Here is a 19,353-nt window from a genome sequence, read left to right as displayed (position 1 = left end):
CTCGCGCTGGGAGCGATGCCTAAAGGCGATTCACTGTCCCCAAGCCCTGCAAGTTTATGCATGGTGGGGATTGCAAGGGATTCCCTCACAAATCCCGCTATCGGCATGCCATTTTGAGCAGGCAGCCAAATAGCGAGGTCTAGCAGCTGGCTTCTCCCCGCAATGCAATTCTGACCCCCCGCCATGGGATTTGCTGCATCACCCTCCTCCCCACACCATCCCCAAGCAGTACAAGGGTGAACTGCACCCCCCACTCACCAGAGAGAAAAGCACATATTGCTTTTGATGTGGTCAAGTGCTGTCAGTCATAGCGCGATGCTTATAAACGTTGCGGTTAGTTTCACAGCAGGGTATTTGAGATTCATTCATGCGTGATGGGAAATGAAATTAAACCATCCAGACATCTACCTGTCTGGAAGCTATCAATCACAGCCTAGTAAAAGCAAATTCTCATTGACATGAATGAAAACCTTGCAGATCAAAGAATCTGAGTAGGTTTGCACTTCTAGGATTAGTTTTTGCTTCTAGGATTTTACAGCTGCTGCTTTCTCTGCCTGAGCCAGCAGGTATGGAGAACAGATGAGTTTTAAAGCAGTGATTTTATCACGTCTCCGTCTGGATTGCTCGCTGGCTTCCATGCTCATATGGGGTAGTCTTTGTTATGGGAATCTCATGGGATCATCTCTGTTATGGAGATCTCCAGTGGGAGTCTTTTTTATGGGGGTCTCTGGTGGAGAGCTCTGATGGGGGTCCGGCAGAATTTGCATTGTGAGAGGAGGGCGGCCTTCTAAAGGATATTAAGGGCTTAAAGACTTACCTCCTTGGCCCACCGCGAGGTTCACGGCGCCAGGTCCGTGCTGACAACTACCTGCACTAATCCATGCCCACGTGAATCCCGGCCCAGATGACCGGAGAATCACGGAGGCTTGGAGAATCCGTTGTCCAGCCTGTTAATAATAGGATGCACATGGGTCAATATGACCTATTTACATCCTCCCGCTGGCACGGAGCGAGAACCTCGATGCTGCCGCCAGCAGGGGACTGGAGCATCATCACTTTTTCGATGACGCCGGATTTTCTGCCTGATCACGGATCTCTCTGTCGGTGTCAGGCAGTGGAGAATCCAGCCCAGTCACTTTAATTTTGATGTGGAAAAGGTAAAAGATGGCCTGCAAAAAACAGTTTTGGATTGGGGAAGGCAGATTTTATTAGAATAAGGCAGGATCTGGCCAAAGTAGACTGGGTAAAGCTTCTTGTAGGAAAATCCGCAGCAAAGCAGTGGAGATATGAGGAGAGTACAGGTACAATATGTTCCCTTACGTGTGAAATGTAGGAGCAACAAGCCCAGAGAACCCTGGTTGTCTAGGAATATTCAGGACTGGATAAGCAAGAAAAGAGAGACTTTTAACAGGTACATAGTTTTTTTTAATAAACATTTTATTGAGATATTTATGGTTTTATAACAGTAACAGAAGAAACAGTGTACATACAAATATAAACATAGTGCAAAAGCCGTCTTCCTCTCTACACTAAACTACCCCCACAGCTCCCCACCCCCCCCTTCTGCTGCGGTTAATTTTCCCTAAAGAAGTCGACAAATGGCTGCCACCTCCGGGCGAACCCTAATATTGACCCTCTCAAGGAGAACTTGATTTTCTCCAGGCAGAGAAAGCTAGCCATGTCAGTTAGCCAGGTCTCTGACTTCAGGGGCTTTCAGTCCCTCCAAGCTAACAATATCCGTCTCCGGGTTACCAGAGAGGCAAAGGCCAGAAAAGGTCTGCCTCTTTCTCCTCCTGGATTCCTGGATCTTCCGACACCCCGAAAATCGCCACCTCTGGACTCAGCGCCACTCTTGTTTTCAATACTTTGGACATGACGTCCGAAAACCCCTGCCAGAATCCCCTGAGCTTCGGGCATGTCCAGAACATGTGAACATGGTTCGCTGGTCCTCCCGCACACCTTGCCCATCTGTCTTCCACCCCAAAGAACCTGCTCATCCGGGCCACTCTTATGTGAGCCGGGTGAACGACCTTAAACTGTATCAGGCTGAGCCTGGCACATGTTGTGGACGCGTTGACCCTACTCAACGCATCCGCCCAGAGACCTAACTCCTCTTCCCATTTGTGTTTCAGTTCCTCGGTCTGTGTTTCCTCTGATCCCATAAGCTCCTTATAAATGTCCGAAACACTCGCTTCTCCCACCCACACTCTGAAAACTACCCTATCCTGTATCCCCCTTGGTGGTAGGATCGGGAAGGTTGAGACCTGCCTGCCTAGGAAATCTCGCGCCTGGAGGTACCTAAATTCATTCTCTCCTGTCAGTTCCATTTTTACCTCCAGTTCCCTTAAGCTGGGAAGGCTCCCTTCTATAAACATATCGCGCATCCTCTCGATCCCTGCTCTCTGCCACCTCCGGAACCCTCCATCTAACCTCCCCGGGACAAACCGGTGATAATTGCAAATTGGGGACCAGACCAATGCTCCCTCTGCTCCCACATGTCTCCTCCATTGCCCCCAGACTCTCAGGGCCGTGACCGCCGCAGGGTGGTGGAGTACCGTGCCGGCGGGAACGGCAGAGGCGCCGTTACCAACGCCCCCAAACTAGTGCCCTTACAAGATGCTGCCTCTACTCGATCCCACACTGACCCCCCCCCCCCCAACCATCCACTTGGGGCTGGTTTAGCACACTGGGCTAAATAGCTGGCTTTTAAAGCAGACCAAGGCAGGCCAGCAGCACGGTTCAATTCCCATACCAGCCTCCCCGAACAGGCGCCGGAATGTGGCGACTCGGCGCTTTTCACAGTAACTTCATTTGAAGCCTACTTGTGACAATAAGCGATTTTCATTTCATTTCACTTCCTAATCATGGCTATATTCGCCGCCCAGTAATAATTACTAAAGTTTGGCAGCGCCAGCCCGCCCTCCCCCCGGCTGCGCTCCAACATCCCCTTTTTAACTCGCGGGGTCTTACCCGCCCATACAAAGCTCGAGATCACCTTGTTGACCTGTTTAAAAAAGGACCGAGGAATAAAGATGGGGAGACACTGAAACACAAACAGGAATCTCGGAAGAACCGTCATTTTCACTGTCTGTACCCTCCCAGCCAGTGACAGCGGAAACACGTCGCACCTTCGAAAGTTCTCCTTCATTTGGTCTACTAGTCGGGCCAAATTTAACTTGCGTAGCCGTTCCCATTCCCGCGCCACCTGGATGCCTAGTTACCGAAAGCTTCCCCCTAACACTCTAAACGGCAGCTCCCCCAATCGCCTCTCCTGCCCCCTTGCCTGGATCGCGAACATCTCCCTTGTCCCCATGTTCAATTTGTAGCCCGAAAACAGGCCAAAATCCCCCAGAATCCCCATAATTTCTTCCATCCCTTCCAATGGGTCCGACACATGTAAGAGCAGATCATCCGCGTATAGCGAGACTCTGTATTCCAACCTCCCCCGGGCCAATCCCTTCCAGCCCTTTGTGGCTCTCAACGCAATTGCCAGCGGTTCTATGGCCAGTGCGAACAACAGCGGGGAGAGGGGGCATCCCTGTCTCGTCCCCCGGTGCAGCCTAAAATAGCCCGATGTCAGCCTGTTCGTCCAAACACTTGCCACCGGCGCCTGATACAGCAGCCTGACCCAGTCAATGAAGCCCCGCCCAAATCCAAACCGCCCCAGTACCTCCCACAGATCATCCCATTCCACCCGGTCAAATGCCTTCCCTGCGTCCATTGCGACCACTATCTCTACGTCCCTACCCTCTGGGGGCATCATGATAACATTCAGCAGCCTTCTTACGTTGGCCGGCAACTGCCTCCCCTGAACAAATCCTGTCTGGTCCTCCCCAATCACGTCCGGGACGCAGTCCTCAATCCTTGAGGACAAGGTCTCCGCCAACATTTTGGCGTCTACATTTAGTAGGGAGATCGGTCTGTCGGACCCGCATAACTCTGGGTCCTTATCCCGCTTCAGGATCAATGAGATAGTGGCCTGTGACACCGTCGGGGGAAGTCCCCCTCTCTCCCTCGCCTCATTAAATGTCCTCATCAGCAGTGACCCCAACATCCCAGAGAACTTGTTGTAAAACTCCACGGGGTACCCATCCGGTCCCGGGGCTTTACCAACTGTATGGCCTTCAGCCCATCTGCTATCTCTTCCAAATCGATCGGGGCCCTCAGCCCTTCTACCAAGTCTTCATCAACCTTCGGGAACTTCAGCCTCCCTAAGAATTGCCTCATCCCCTCCGGCCCAGCTGGGGTTTCCGACTCATACAGCCTGCTGTCGAATTCCTCGAACGCCTTATAACAGGTATATCATTAAAAAATCAGCAGAGGTCTTAGTGGAGTACAGAAAGATCAGGGGATAAGCAAAGAAAAATATAGGAGTGCAAAGAGGGGTCATGAAAAAGCACTGGTGGGTAGGATTAGGGAGAATCCCAAGATATTCTATAAGTATATTAAGGGGAAGCGGATAACCAGGGAAAGAGTAGGGCTCATTCGGGACCAAATGGGCAATCTGTGCATGGAGCTGGAGGACATTGGTAGGAGGTCAAGTGAGTACTTCACATCTGTCTTCATTTGGGAAAAAGAGGATGTAGGTACAGATTTCACGGAAAGGGACTGTGAGGTTCTTGAGTAGTTCAATATAGGGAGTGAGAAGATATTGGATGGTTTGGTGGGCTTAAATGTGGGTAAATTCCCAGGTACGGATGAGTTGCATCCAGGCTGCTGTGAGAGGCAACGGAGGAAATACAGGGACTCTGACCCAAATTTTTAATTCCTCTCTGGCCACAGGAGAGGTGTCAGAGGATAGGAGGACAGCGAATGTGGTTTCACTTTTCAAGAAGGATGATAGCGGTAAACCAGGGAATTACAGTCCAGTGAGTCTCACAGCAGTGGTGGGGAAACTATGGAGAAAATTCTGACGGAGAAAATTAATTTCCATTTGGAAAGACAAGCTTTGATCAGGGATAGTCAGTATGTCTTTGTCAGAGGGAGGTCATGCCCAACAAATTTGATTGAATTTTTTGAGCAGGCAATCGGGTGTGTAGATGTAGTGATGCTTTTTATAATGATTTCAGCAAAACCTTTGGCAGGGTGGGGAGACTTATAATGAAGGTAAAAGCACATGGAATCCAGGGTAACTTGGCAAGTTGGATCCAAAACTGGCTTAGTGGTAGGAGACCGAGAGTAGTGGTAAAGGACTGTTTGTGCGACTGAAGGCTGGTGTCCAATGGTGTACCACAGGGATCAGTGCTAGGTCCCTTCGTGTTCATGAAATATATAAAACATACAGTTAAGAATGTTGGGTGGTGGGGGGCGCGGGATATGGGGATGGGGGTTGATAAGTAAATTTTCAGATGATTGGTATGGTGGTTAATAGTGAGGAGAAAGGTTTTGGGTTGCAGGACGATATAAACCGGTTGGTCAGATGGGCAGATCAGTGGCAGATAGAATTTATCCCTGAAAAGTGCAAGGTGATGAAGACGGGGGAGTACTCAATGAATGGCAGGACACTAGGAAACTCAGAGAAACAGAGGAATCTCGGGGTGCTTGTCCACAGATCCCTGAAGGCAGCAGGACAAGTCAATAGGGTCGTTAAGAAGGCATACGGGACACTTGCCTTTATCAAACGTGGCATAGATTGTAAGAGAAGGGAGGATATGATGGAATTGTATAAAACTTTGGTTATGCCATAGCTGGGGTACTGCGTGCAGTTCTGGTCACCTCACTGTAGGAAGGATGTGATCGCACTGGAGAGGGTGCAGTGGGGATTCACCAAGATGTTGCCTGGAATGGAACATTTGAACTATGAAGAGAGACTGGATAGGCTCGGGATGTTTTCTTTAGAGCAGTGAAGACTGAGGGGGGGGGGCCTGCTTGAGATGTATAAGATTATGAGGGATGTGGACAGGAAGCAGTTGTTCCCCTTAGTTGAAGGGTCAATAATGGGTTGGGTGGCATCATTTTAAGATGAGGGGCAAGAGGTTTAGAAGGATTTGAGGGAAATATTTTTCACCCAGAGGATGGTGGAAGTTTGGAACGGACTGTCTGGGAGGGTAGCAGAGGCAGGAAAGCTCATAACCTTTAAAAAGTACGTGGATGAGCACTTGAAATGTCATAACGTTCAAGGCTATGGGCCAAGTGCTGGAAAGTAGGATTTGTGTAGATTTTGTGTTGTTTTCTCGGTGCAGACTCGATGGGCCGAAAGGCCTCTTCTGTACACTATGACTCTATAATCCCAGTTTGTCCAGTCTTTCCCTGTCAATTAAGTTCCTTCTCCCAGATAAAATTATGGTAAATCTTTTTTCCACTTTCTCCAAGACCTTGACACCTTTTCTAAAGTGTAGTGCACAGAATTCAACACAGTACTTCAGTTGATTCTGTTTTGGATACTAATCGTTAAAAAAAACCAGTAAATAATGGAAGTGGTCAATGGTTACGTACTTATGCATGAGCAGCAAAATATTAGCATGAGCCCCATTCATATAAGAGGTACCATGTTTAGATTCAATTGCTTGAAGCCATTGCTGATTGTTGCCTGCAACTTGTGTTGGCATTTCAGAAACAATAAAATAATTTGGCAATTACTTGTTACTCTTCTGTTCTTCAGTAAGAATTTTTTTTAGTCCCACATGGTTTGTAGTAACAATTCTTCACCTGTTTTTTTATTATGTTGTTTGGCTGATGGAATTAACAAGGCCCAGAGCAGTAAGAAGGTGGGCTGATTGAGTGTTAAATCTTACTACATGTCTTTGTCCTTTTAGGTGCAGCAAGAGAGAAATGACAATTGTACTTAGTCTATCTAGCACCTCCCAATTTGATAATTAGGTCAGTGTTTTGCAGTCGACTTGAGAAAAATTATTTAGGAGTTAATAAGGTGTGGCTCAGCAATTTAGGAAATAGAGTAAGAACACATCAGAAATAGGATACTGGTTTGCACCTACAGTCTCTCACACATTGACTTGTTTTCATCAGGGGGAAGAAGATTGTGAGGGATTGTGATCCAGATCTTTGAATGTTCTTTCACCTTTCAGGTGGAGAGCAGTTGACGTTGAATGATCAATCCACATCTGAAGAGGAAAAGGAAAAAGAGCCACAGAATGAGAAAGACGAGATCGGTGAATTCAAATGTGAGAGCGAAGAGGAAAATAGTGATGAAGCATTAACTATATCAGAGCAAGTATATAATCCAAGTGCCAGTGTCCTACCTACTCCTGTAGAAGATGGTGGGATTGACTTGCTTTTTAATAGCCACCCACTTGGGAACCAGAGGGATGAAGGAGGCTCATATGATGAACTAGATGCAAATGAAACTGCACTTCTGATTGCCAAGGAAGAAGAGGTAAAGGAAGTCAAGCAAGTACTCACCAGCAACTTTGAATTGTTGACAAGCAACAAACATCTGAATGCTATGGCAAAGTGCTTTGTGAAACTCCTTCTGGTGGGCCTGGGCTTGATGCTGTTCGCTTTCCCACTACTTTTGGTCTTGCTGGAGTCCGACATTGATGCTTCATTTTTGAGGGAAATTCGGCAGACGCCCGAGTTTGAGCAGTTTCACAATGAGTACTATTGTCCACTTAGACAGTGGTTGGCATGTAAAGTATACTACATCCTCGACAAACTAGGCAGCTCCTGAAAGCACACCAGTGTCCAGTTGGACTAAGAGTAACAATTTGTGACAACTTCTCTGAGCAAAACTTATTTCTGCTGTTTTTACTGTTTTTATGTTTTGTACCTTTTTAATGTGGTAAAAAGTATTTCAGGAAATTTTATTCATTTTTTTGAAGTGAAAACTGCTCATGAAATGATTGAATTGTAATATGCAAAGTAATAGGTGTGGCATGAAGGAGTTTTTTGAATCATTGGTAAGTTTATTTCTGATATTCCAAGATTATTGTATTTGTATGTCACTACTCAGTATTTTGTCTTCATTCTTCCCAAGATGGATGCAAGATTCCAAAGGATCTATGGAGATGAATAATCGTTATGGTAATAGACCCTGTTTGTATGTTTGCATAAAATGTACTGACTGGGTTACATATGGTAAAATGCATGGTTTTGGAGGGTGGGAGCTTAGTATTTACGCAGATTCCAAAACAGATCAATATTTTGTTTAACTGGAAATAACCTGCCAGGTCTCCAATTATTGGAAGTACCCAACTCACTGGGGGTAAATTTCCATGGATTTTCTTCCACTTGTCCAAAGTAACTTAGGGAAAAATATAATGAAAATGCTGTGAAAGCACTGGAAAAATATTCACAGGATTCTATGGAAATTCATCCCCTTGTAGTTAAACTTTTCATAAACTGAGAGGTTTTCACATAGGAGGAGCCATGAAATAATGAATGCGTGACAGTAAAGAGAAAATTAGGGTTGATGAAAGGAGACAAAAGTTACCAATGTTAGACAAGCTCCAAGAAACTGCTGTGTTCATGTGAAGTGAGATTGTGAATCATAACTCAACTCTTCATTTCATAGCACCACTTCATTTACATTATTGTGCAAACTGAATGCTTATCACAAGATACTTTTAAAATCTGTGATATTGGATTCCACAGAGTTTCAAATAGCTGCACATATATTAACAATGATAATATTCACAGCAGAATAATTTTTTAAAAATGGATTGGGGAAGAAATTTAGGTTTGATATCCCCTAGCTGTCAGCACTGTGGGCCGCTACCTACACCGAGTCTATCAGTGAAGAATCAGTCTGCACTGCCTAACCAACCAGGGATTGTGGGAGCAGCACTGCATGGCAAATCCCCACCACGCCCACACACACCCGTGGGATCTTTGAAGGGAAATCTGGAATTACTAACGAGCTTCTGGGTCTTGAGGCAGGTTAGCTTAAATGGCTAGCGGTAGTTCAGAGTAACACCAGAAACGTGGGTTTGAGTCCCATTCCAGCTGAGGCAGACTTGAGGCCTGCCTGTCCCCTCACCCTGCCTTGTAGTAAGTGGAAGGCAATGGCAGACTACCACTCAAAAAAACAGCTTAGAGATCAGTTCAAGATGAATCATCCGTCGACAATGAACCAAGGACCTGCCTTCAGGCAGAACATGCATCACTTACTTCTGTGTACTGGCTCAAATTTCAAACTGCAGAGATGCATCCTTTTCAACAGATAGACGAATAAATTCAATCAAATTTACCTGACAGTCAAAAAGAGTATTGTTGGAAAAATAAATAAAGTGAAACTTTGAGCAGGATTTATCGATCACCCCACCGCATGTTTTTCGGCAACAGAGGCAGCCCGCCAGCAGGATTTTCTGGTCCTGCTGTTGTCAACGTGACTTCCTGTTGACTGCACACCTTGTTGCCGGGAAACCCATGCACTGTCGGTGGGGCCGAAATATCCCTCCGGCGTGGACAGCCGGTAAATTCCGCCCATGTATATAAGAAAGATTTTCAAATTACTTCTGAAATATGAATGAAAAAAAGCTACTTTTGACAATTGATTGTGCTTAATCAATTGTGTGTCTTCACTGCTATCAAAAAGTACAACAAAGAACTTTCACAGGTAGCCATATAAATAATATTTGAACTGGGTTCTTTTGGCAAACATATTTAAGTGATGTTTGGAAGTACCACATACCTCAGAAATTCAAGAATATTAATTTTATTTCCTCTGTGACTGGAATAGGGGCATCACTGGCAAAACCAACATTTGTTGCCCATCCCAATTGCTCTTAAGAATGTGATGATGAACTGCTGCGGTCCATGTGGAGTGTTTTTGGAGTAGCACTTAACCAGGCAAATGGGTGTGAGTATTCCATGACACTCCTGATTTGTGCTTTATAAATGGTGGACAGGTTACCCATTCTCAGACTTGTTCTTTCTGTCACAGTATGTGATTTGTCCGGTTCAGATTCAGGTCAAAGGTGACCCCCAGGATATTGTTAGTGGAGGTTTCAATGATGGTAATGCTGTTGAATGTCAAGGGGAGGTTGTCAGATTCTCTCCTGTTGGAGACAATCATTGCTTCACGCTTATATAGTGGGAATGTTACTTGCCAATATTGTCCTGGTCTTGCTGCATAGGCCATATGTGAGAATGTAGTATCACACTTCGCACTAAGCAAGGCACGAGTCCCCTACCCCCATTTAATTTCAGATGCTGGGCAAGGGTGGCAGATGTCTCAAGATTTAGAGGTAAGAAATGTTTTTCTTTCAGTCAGACATCAACCGGCTTGTCGTTCGTGAAACCTGTCCTAGCCTTCAAATTATACAAAAAACAGCCAATGCATCATCATTATCATCCTCCTTTTATAACATATGGCTATGGACTCCATTGAAAAAGATAAAACCCAACCTTGATCTGAGTTATTGGAAAACAAGACATTTATATGTACACATGAATTATGACGAGGGAAAAGTCACTCCATGATCTGGTTTACAGTGCACTTTGCAAAATCAGGAATGCACAGCTGTGATTTAGTACTGGTTTAAATCAGGCTTGTTCAACCTTTCGGGTGGGGGGCCACATTTCAATTTTTTTGTCACTCAAGCAGCTAATGATCAAAGTTTGGTAAGATAGTTTCATATAACATTAATCTTGAAATTCAAAAATTTCAATGTCAGAGCAATAATTTTCAATGAGGAGTAATTAATAAAAAGGGCCATTGAAATGGGTCAAACAGCAGAGTTCATCAAATGACTCTTTTTTTGCCTTTTTGCTTAAGCAGAGTTAGAGTGAGAGAGAGAGAGACTGGCACCGAGGTTCACCCCGGAAGGGGTGGGAACCAGGCCTTTGCTAAGGGATTGAGTTTTACAAATGTTAACCTTGCATTCACCGCACATGCTGTGCTGTCCTCGGCAGAATTCATACGAAAGCAGGTTTTGCAAGCAAGTGTCTGGGGTTTTCTCCTCTCCTGACCTGCTTTATGGATATGATTTTGAGGAGGGAAATGAGGAAGGTATGGTTTGTGTTTCTGACTCACTCCCAAGTCTTGGGGTTCGCGCTCTCATACAAAATTACTCAGATGCACCTACCCACATACACATAGACTCTCTCACTCTCTCCCACACATGCACACACATTCCCTCTCTCTTTCTGTCTCACACACAGGGTGGGATGTTCCCCCCCTCCCCAAGCAACGTGTTTTCTCGTGACAGAGGCGACTTACCATTGGCCACAAGGGAATCTGCCATGGGGGCACACGTTTGGTAGGACCAGAACTTCAGGAAGGGTCAGAAAACCCCACCCATAGACTCTTTCTCTCACACATGCGCTCTCTCATCTGTCATACATGCACATACTCTCTCTCACACATACACACTCTCTCGCACACACACACACTCTCACACACACACTCTCACAGACTCTCTCACACACATAGGCTGGGAAAATCCCATCGGCAGGAATGGCTGGAAAATTCCGGCCATGGGCAGGTTAGTATTCCTATGACCTTGGTGAATTTATCTGAAGAATAACTGAACTATGCAGACCAGGAAGATCATGGATGTAAATCCTGGTTAATGCTAATTTAACTGATCTCGGCCAAGGTGCTAAAGTGGTTGAGAGAACTGACTTCAGTTTTGAAGGAGAAAACTGGCCTGGGTTAATCTGCTCTTGATTGTTATACAATGACCCCTGCTGGAAATTAGCAACATCTATGTAGTTGAGAAAAGGATGGTGCATGGTTATGATAAACCTTTTACCTAGTCGGTATGGTACTGGGAGGGTGCCAGGCACTTGCAGGACCATAGCCCATCATTGAATCAATACATATATATAGTAAGGGGGGGAACCTGTTGATTAAATTGAGAAAGAAAAATAAATTCATCAGAGGATGATAATGTTGCAGTCCCATTTGATAGTTCAAGTGATGGTGAGAAAGGATGACAACTTCATTTGAGCCATTGAATCAGGTAATAGTTTTATAATTCATTCCCAGGGATTCATGTTCCCACTTCAAAGTATGGAAAATCAAACAGTAGACCAGTAAAGTGGGAATCTTAATTTATTTTACAACAGTAACAACTAGCATTTATACACCTTTAATGTGCTATAAGCATCCCGATGGTGTTTCGCAGGAGTGTTATTAGACAAGGTGTGGCACTGGGCCACCCAAACGTTTGGTCAAATTCTAACTTTTAAGGAGCAACTCCAAAGGAGAGAGAGGTGGAAAAGCTTCGGAAGGAAATTCCAGAGTTTAGGACCTCAGCAACTGACAGGTGCCACTGCCAATGGTGCAACGGTTAAAATTGGGGATGCGCGAGGAGAATTAGAGCAACGCAGAGATCCTGGCGGGCCTGTGGTTGAGGGAGTAGGGGAGGTTACAGAAAGGGAGGGGTGAGACCATAGAGGGATCTAAAGCTGAGGATAAGAATTTTAAAATTGGTATTGCCCGACTGTGAGCCCACACAGGTCAGCGAACACAGGGGTTAGGGTCGAAGACTTTGTGTAAATTAGCATATGGGCAGCAGAGGATTGAATTGGCTTAATTTGCTAGAAAGAAGGAAGATGGCTCAGAAAACCCAGATTAAAGCGTAATTAGTAAAGTAAAGTCACCATAGGCCCAGATGACCATTGTCTGCTTCCCCTTTTGAGAGGGAGAGCTGACTGGTGGTGGTTTAACCAGAGGATCACCACATCTCAGGAGAGAGACTCATAGTTGAGAAGGTGGGGCCTTCATGAATAACCTCAGCCAGTACAGGAATTGAACCCGTCCTATTGGCCTTGCTCTGCATCACGAACCAGCTATCCAGTTAACTGAGCTAAACCGGACCCCAAGTGTAATTAGTATTTCTTGTTCTACAGTTTTTCAAATTTCAAACATTTGCCTCATTATTCCTTTGGCTGCAGTTGATTATTATTTTACTAGGCTGCTCGTCTAATACATGGGAGGTCTTGGAACACAGTGGGTAACATCCCTATCATGAGGTAGGAAGCTCTGGCTTCAAGTCCCACTTCATGACTTGACCATGGAAGGTGTGTTCATAACATGGCCGAACAAGTTGATTATCTGCCTCTAAGTCCTTCCAATATGCTTGTTGACAGACAGGAGCATTTCCTGGACAGCCAAACTACAAATGGCAATGGCAAACAACTGCAGTACTTTGAAACCATAATCATGGATCAATCGAATGGAAGTCCATGGTTGCCAATGCCTTTTTAGGGTGCTTCATGGTACCGGAAGGAGGAGGAGTGTAGCACAGTGACAATGGGCGGGATTCTCTGGGAATTGACAGGGCGGGCAGAAACGGCGCTGTGGAGTGGTGGGAACCACTCCGGCGTCAGGCCGCCCCAAAGGTGCGGAATCCTCTGCACCTTCAGGGGCTAGGACGGCACCGGAGCAGTTTGCGCCCCGGCGGTCGGCGTGGAAGGCCTTTGGCGCTGCGCAGCCGAGGCCGATGGGACCGGGAATGGCAGATGACCACGGCCTCCGGTGCGGAAGGAATAGAGTGCCCCCACGGCACAGGCCCGCCCACGGATCGGTGGGCCCCGATCGTGGGCCAGGCCACTAAGGGGGGCACATACTGGGGCCAGATCCTCCCGCGACCCCCAACAACCCCAGAGACCGCCTGCGCCGCCAGGTCCCACCGGTAAGGGCCCAACTCCAATTCATGTCGGTGGTACTGACTACAGGCGGGCGAGACTTCGGCCCATCGCGGGCCAGAAAATTTGTGCGGCCCCGCGGCCCATTGAGTTGCGCCGGACCCCGCCATTCTCCGAGGCGGGTGGCACGACTCACGCCACGCCGGTTTTTGGGGGGTGGGAGAATTCGGAGGCCAGCGGGGGCGGGATTCACGCCGACTCCCGGCGATTCTCCGACCCGGCCGGGTTCGGAGAATCCTGCCCAATTTTTCAGATTGTTGCGTGCCGAGAAAAAAGAATTAATGAAAGCCAACATTCGGTGTCAAATAATAAAATAAATGGTCAGGATTAACAAAACTGTTGCAGTCTACCTGAACCATTCTGTAACCTGAATGATGGGACTATATAGTATTGTGTTCAACTAACCTTAAACTATAAATACAATAACTCAATTAATTAATTAATTACTCAAGAAATCAGTGGGAATTAAACAGTTGTGTTGATGATGTTTCACTTAGATATTCAGAACTTTTTGTATGAAGAAATGCAGTCCGTTTTAATCAATACCTGTAGTGATCTTCACATTAAACGCCTAGCAGAGCAAAGGCAAGTGAACATATTAACATACAGTAACAATATGAACAGGAATTATATTTTTAAAATCCCAGTAAAGATGTGTTTTACATTCCGCGGTTGGGGCGGGGAAGTGGTTGGAGCATGTTGCTGTCAGGCCCAGAAAGACTTCAGAGGCAGCCACAGGGGCTGGTGTGTGTTGAGACTGGCTCGTTTAAAGGCCCGCCTTAAGGCTCTGGGACTTCATCCCACTTGTGATGATAGAAAAACAAGTGAACAGCCCTCAAACCCCATACATACCCCATCAATGCCAACTCATGTCACATCATGACCCTCCCCCATCCAGCCCATGGCCTCTCATACCCTCCATGGCACTTCCATGCCCATTTATCCATTACACACTCTGTGAAGAAACAATGAATTCCACAGTAACAGTAGGATGTGTGATAAAATGTAATTGTCATTCATTTATAATTTTCTACTGACCTAAAAAAAACTTTTAGTACATCCCTCTAAATGTGTCAATCATTCAGACCCTTTAAGGTATCAATAGCCGAAACTGCAAGCACTTGAAATATCTTTTATCTTATGTAAATAAATGAGAGCAAGTGCTGTCAAGTAATATTTCCCCCTTTAATGCAGCCATTTCAACAATCTAATGTATGGCTGGGCTCTTGGTAGTCTTTGAGACGGGGTAGAGGGACATAGCTTGGCATGGAGAGTATGATAGGCCATGGGGGTTGGAAGTGGGCTATAGCTTTGTAAGGAATTATGAGGGACTATAGAGGGTGGAGTAGAGGATATAGCTTGGCATGGGGGGGTCATGGGGTAGGTAGAGAGGTATAGATCGGCATGAAACTTGCATTTCAAAGGTTTTCCTTATTCTGACTATAGTTTGCGATACCTTTGAGGTGCCATGAACTTTGAGTCCTTTAAAAGCTGGCCTGACTCCATTAAACTGCAGAGGACGAGGACCACCTAACCCTGCAATGAAAATGGTCAGGTTGGGAGTAGAGTGTCCAGGCTCATGACTTGCACAATCTCACAGCCTTAATCTGCATTTGGTGAAAATTGGGGCACTGGGAACGGGGTCGGGAATCCTGGAATTTGGTCCCGGCTGCTAAACCTTTACGGATTCTTCCCGAGTCCATAAAAGTTTAGCCCATTGGTTCTATTGACCAAAAACTTGATCAAAGGGTAGGTTTTAAGGAGGGAAGCAAGGTAGAGAAGTAGAGATGTGTAGGACCGAGGCCACTGAAGGCACAGCCACCAACAGTAGTGCAATTAAAATCAGGGAGATTCAAGAGGCTAGAATTAGATGAGCACAGATGTCTGGGAAGGTTGTAGGGCTGGAGGAGATTACAGTGATAGGTAGGAGTGAGAGCATGGGGCGTTTGAAAACAAGGATGAGAATTTTTATATCAATACTTTCTTTGCTTGTCTGGAGCCAATGTAGGTCTGTGAGCACAAAGGTGATAGGTGAACAGGAGACGTGTTGTTTTTTATATTGAATAAAGGTTGGGTACGAATAGGTATTGGTGAAGCCTCTTACAATGTAGGAGTAGTAAAACTTGCTTTTTTTCATGGATTTCTGCCGACTGGTTCAGTAGAATTTGAGGATCCATCGCCATTGGTCAATAGCTCTGAACATGGAAAAGCTGGTCTTTATGTACTGTTTGACTTTTACCATTAGTTTTGGGATTACAAAGGTTGAGAGGTAATGCCACAATTTCATGTTCCCAACCAGGAGATATTTAATGCTTGTGAGAAGCATGATCAATAAATCAGGGCGATAAAATTGTACCCATTTCTCTGATGCACAATTATCTCACTGTATGTGGAATCACCACTTTGATTCTTTTAGTAAAATACAAAATGTCCCTCTGCATCCAACTTATCTATTTCCTCCTATTATTTAAAACAGTTTAGTCATATCTCCCATCCATCCCATGAAATACATGTGTAGATGGATGATGAAATAAAAATTGTTAGGTCACTGCCTGTGTGGAGTTTGCACATTCTCCCTGTGTTTGTGTGGATCTCCCCCACAATCTAAAAAGATGTGCAAGCTAGGTGGATTGGCCATGCTAAATTGCCCCTTAATTGAAAAAAAAAAGAATTGGACACTCTAAATTAATTTAAAAAAAGAAATAAATGTGATTTTAGGAATTGCATCCTTTGGGCGCGATTCTCTGAAATGGAGACAGAGGGCGCGATTCTCTGAAATGGAGACATGGGGCGCGATTTTCTGAAATGGAGAAAGAGTGTTCGCGCCGTCGTGAACGCCGTCGAGGTTCACAATGGCGCGAATCGGCCTCTATCCCGACCGATTCAGGGCCTGAAAATGGGCTAGGAGCGGCGCCGCGTCATTTACGCGCACCAGGCCTTGGCAGCGCGTAAAGGCGGCGCCGCATAACTGGCGTCACCCACGCATGCGTGATTGCCGTCCGCCCCGCAAGAAGATGTCCGACGGATCTTGCGGGGCTGCGGAAGAAAGGAGGTCCTCCTTCAGAGAGGCCGGCCTGACGATCGGTGGGCACCGACCGCGGGCCAGACCCCATTTGAGGCCCCCCCCCCCGGTGCAGGATCTCCCCCCCCCCCCCTCCCGGCAGGCCGCCCCCCAGCATTCCCGCGCTGTTCCCGCCGGCAGCGACTAGGTGTGGATGGCGCCGGGGGGGAAACCCGTCATTTTGGGCAGGCCGCTCGGCCCATCCGGCACTGAGAATCGCGGGGGTACCGGTGAATCGCCATTTTGGCTGTCTCGGGCGATTCACTGGACCGCGCCGCCCAAAACGCGATTGTGCCGATCTGGCCACTTCCGTGAATCGCGGGAGGGCGAAGGAATGGCGTCGCAGGAAAATTTGGCGACCCAGGCGATTCTCTGAAACGGCGTGGGAGCAGAGAATCGCGCCCTTTATATCTGGCAGAAAAGAGAAATAAAAAGTAGGATGAGATTCAGAGATCTCTGCAGATACTTAACTCGACAAGTGAAAGGTGAAAGGCATTCAATATTGAGAAAGACGCAATAACACCTATCTGAGTGATGAAAATAACAAATTTGATTCCAAAGTAAAGGCTGTGTCAGTAGAGCTAAGAAACTTATGGAGGTGTAATAACTCGCCAAATGTTGAAAATATCAACACAGGTCATGCAATCTCTGAGGGGCGAATCTTACTTTTTACTTTCGGGTGCAGGAGGCCAAACCAAAAGTGTGCAGTCTGCCAACTCCACCTCTACTCTTAATACACGCCAAATGAAGAGTGTTGTGACCAATTAACAGCTTCCCTGCAGGAAACCGGCCAATTATACATGCAAAGGAAGTTTGCTCCCTGACCACAAACCCTTCCCCTTGCCTCCTTCCAATCTTGCAGTTAATATCAGGGCTAGCTTCTCATGCCTATTTCTAAATGCCACACCGTAATAAGCACTTGTGACTTGGGTTAATATAGTAGATAATTTATGTTCAACAATCTTTGCATTGTAATATGAATAACACCTTGATGTGAGGGTTCTAAGAATTGGCAGATCATGTTGGCTGGTATGTCATGGGGCAGAGGGGTAACACCGCAGCCATGGCTAGATTTGTAAAGTTTCTCTGCTCTCAGAATCAGTTTTTATTAATAATTCTGAAAATGCAAAATAGATTTTCTAAATGTCACTAAAGTTCATACAGACACTGCCAGCTTCTCCAGCAGAATGTGCTGGTACATTCAACCATGACCCTTGTCTGCCACCTTTGTGTCCCCTCATCATAGCTGCTGTAAAACTCTCCCAAACATTTTAGATCCAATGCTTAACAGCTTGTTAATTAGTCTTCTAAAAATGGCAGGCAGCTGCCAGTATCAGTGACTGTTTAATTTCCATATTATCAGAGACTGGCATGAAGGCATTGGGTTGGCAACCCAGGGTCATCCGATTTTATGTGGGGGGGTGGGGGGGGGGGGGGGGGGGGCTGCATGCAGAGTTTATTCACGACAGGAAAATTAGCTTCGTGTGTTTCTCTTCATAATGCCACTACTTATCTTCTCTTGACCATGGTAACGCAACTGTTACATTTTTAATGCTCTTACAAAATAGTATTACTTCCTTAGATTTATATTCTATAGCTCTGCTTACACACTTAACATTATATTTGTCTTTTGTCTGCTGTGTCGTACTCCCGTGGGAGTATATACTCCTGAATCCATGGAATTATACTTTGAAAGTAACCAACTATATCATTATGTTAAATACTATACAAACCATACTCAATTTGACATTGTTCAGTGTTTATTATTGTAAAAGTATCAATAATAAATTAATTTACTGTTAAATTAAGAAATAAGAAGGAAGTAGTAAAAACAATAAAGCATACATTTTTGCCCTTTTTTGCATCAAAAAGCCACAATTGCACGATCTAATCATATTTTGGCTGCAAAGTCACCATGCATCTTAAAGCACAGGCTGAAGGGATCAGCCCTCATCATTATTATCATGCTGTAATTAAATATTAACCATAAATGACGTATTCAACAACATTTTATAAAAGCTTTTCCATTGATCTTGTCAGTTTTCACTCCATTTCATAAATTCTTAATATTAAATGGATTGTTTGAAACTTGGACTGTTTAAAACTAGGGCTGTCCCTATTGATGAATTGCTGTAATAAAATTTCAATTATCTTCAGTTAAAACAAATATTTAAAGAAAATCAATTGGCAAGTCAAACTAATTCATTAATAAATGCTTTAAAAGCTTCAAGAGATCTTCACTCGTGCTTGCCTCCAAACAAAGATGCAATAAAATGGTACATCTTTGGATAGCAGAGAGGCTATTGAAAGCAGAACATTTCTATTCACAACGTATTCTGCCCTTTGTACCATCTTCTTGTTCAGTGAAATTGTAAAATATACCAAAAATTTGTGTTTAAAACTGTAACATTACATTATTGCATTCATTAATGAAAGTTAAATGAACAGCGAAAAATGCAGACATGGGAATCATTTATGTGAAATTGTTAAGAACTCTGTTGGATAGCAGAGGTAGAATGCATAGTCTATGTTCACATTGTGGTGTTTTTGCTGTGATTTGCTGTGTAAGTAGGAGTGGTTCATCACTAAATGTTGTTTTGCCTGCCTTTATAAACAGAGCTCTGGGAAAGGTGAAGGATAATTACGATAATACATTCAATCAGACTGGAAAATCGCTTGTAAACTTAGACTAATAAACTTTGAGAAGGTTGGCATTTCATATTTATATAAAAATAATG

General features: G+C 45.2%; 1 protein-coding gene across 3 annotated transcripts in view; it reads left to right on the top strand.

Annotated features, from left to right (window-relative positions):
- Positions 1-18,043, top strand: part of frmd3 (FERM domain containing 3) — a 356,546-nt gene extending 338,503 nt beyond the window's left edge. For all 3 annotated transcript variants that reach the window (XM_072516657.1, XM_072516656.1, XM_072516655.1), the window contains one exon: positions 7,026-18,043. In XM_072516657.1, coding sequence (XP_072372758.1) covers positions 7,026-7,627 — 602 coding nt within the window. In that variant the 3' untranslated portion in view covers positions 7,628-18,043. The remainder of the gene's footprint in view (positions 1-7,025) is intronic.
- The last annotated feature ends 1,310 nt before the right edge of the window (positions 18,044-19,353 follow it).

The sequence above is a fragment of the Scyliorhinus torazame genome, chromosome 9 (assembly GCF_047496885.1).
Source record: "Scyliorhinus torazame isolate Kashiwa2021f chromosome 9, sScyTor2.1, whole genome shotgun sequence".
Classification (NCBI taxonomy): Eukaryota; Metazoa; Chordata; class Chondrichthyes; order Carcharhiniformes; family Scyliorhinidae; genus Scyliorhinus; species Scyliorhinus torazame.
This window is presented reverse-complemented; position numbering and strand designations above follow the sequence as displayed.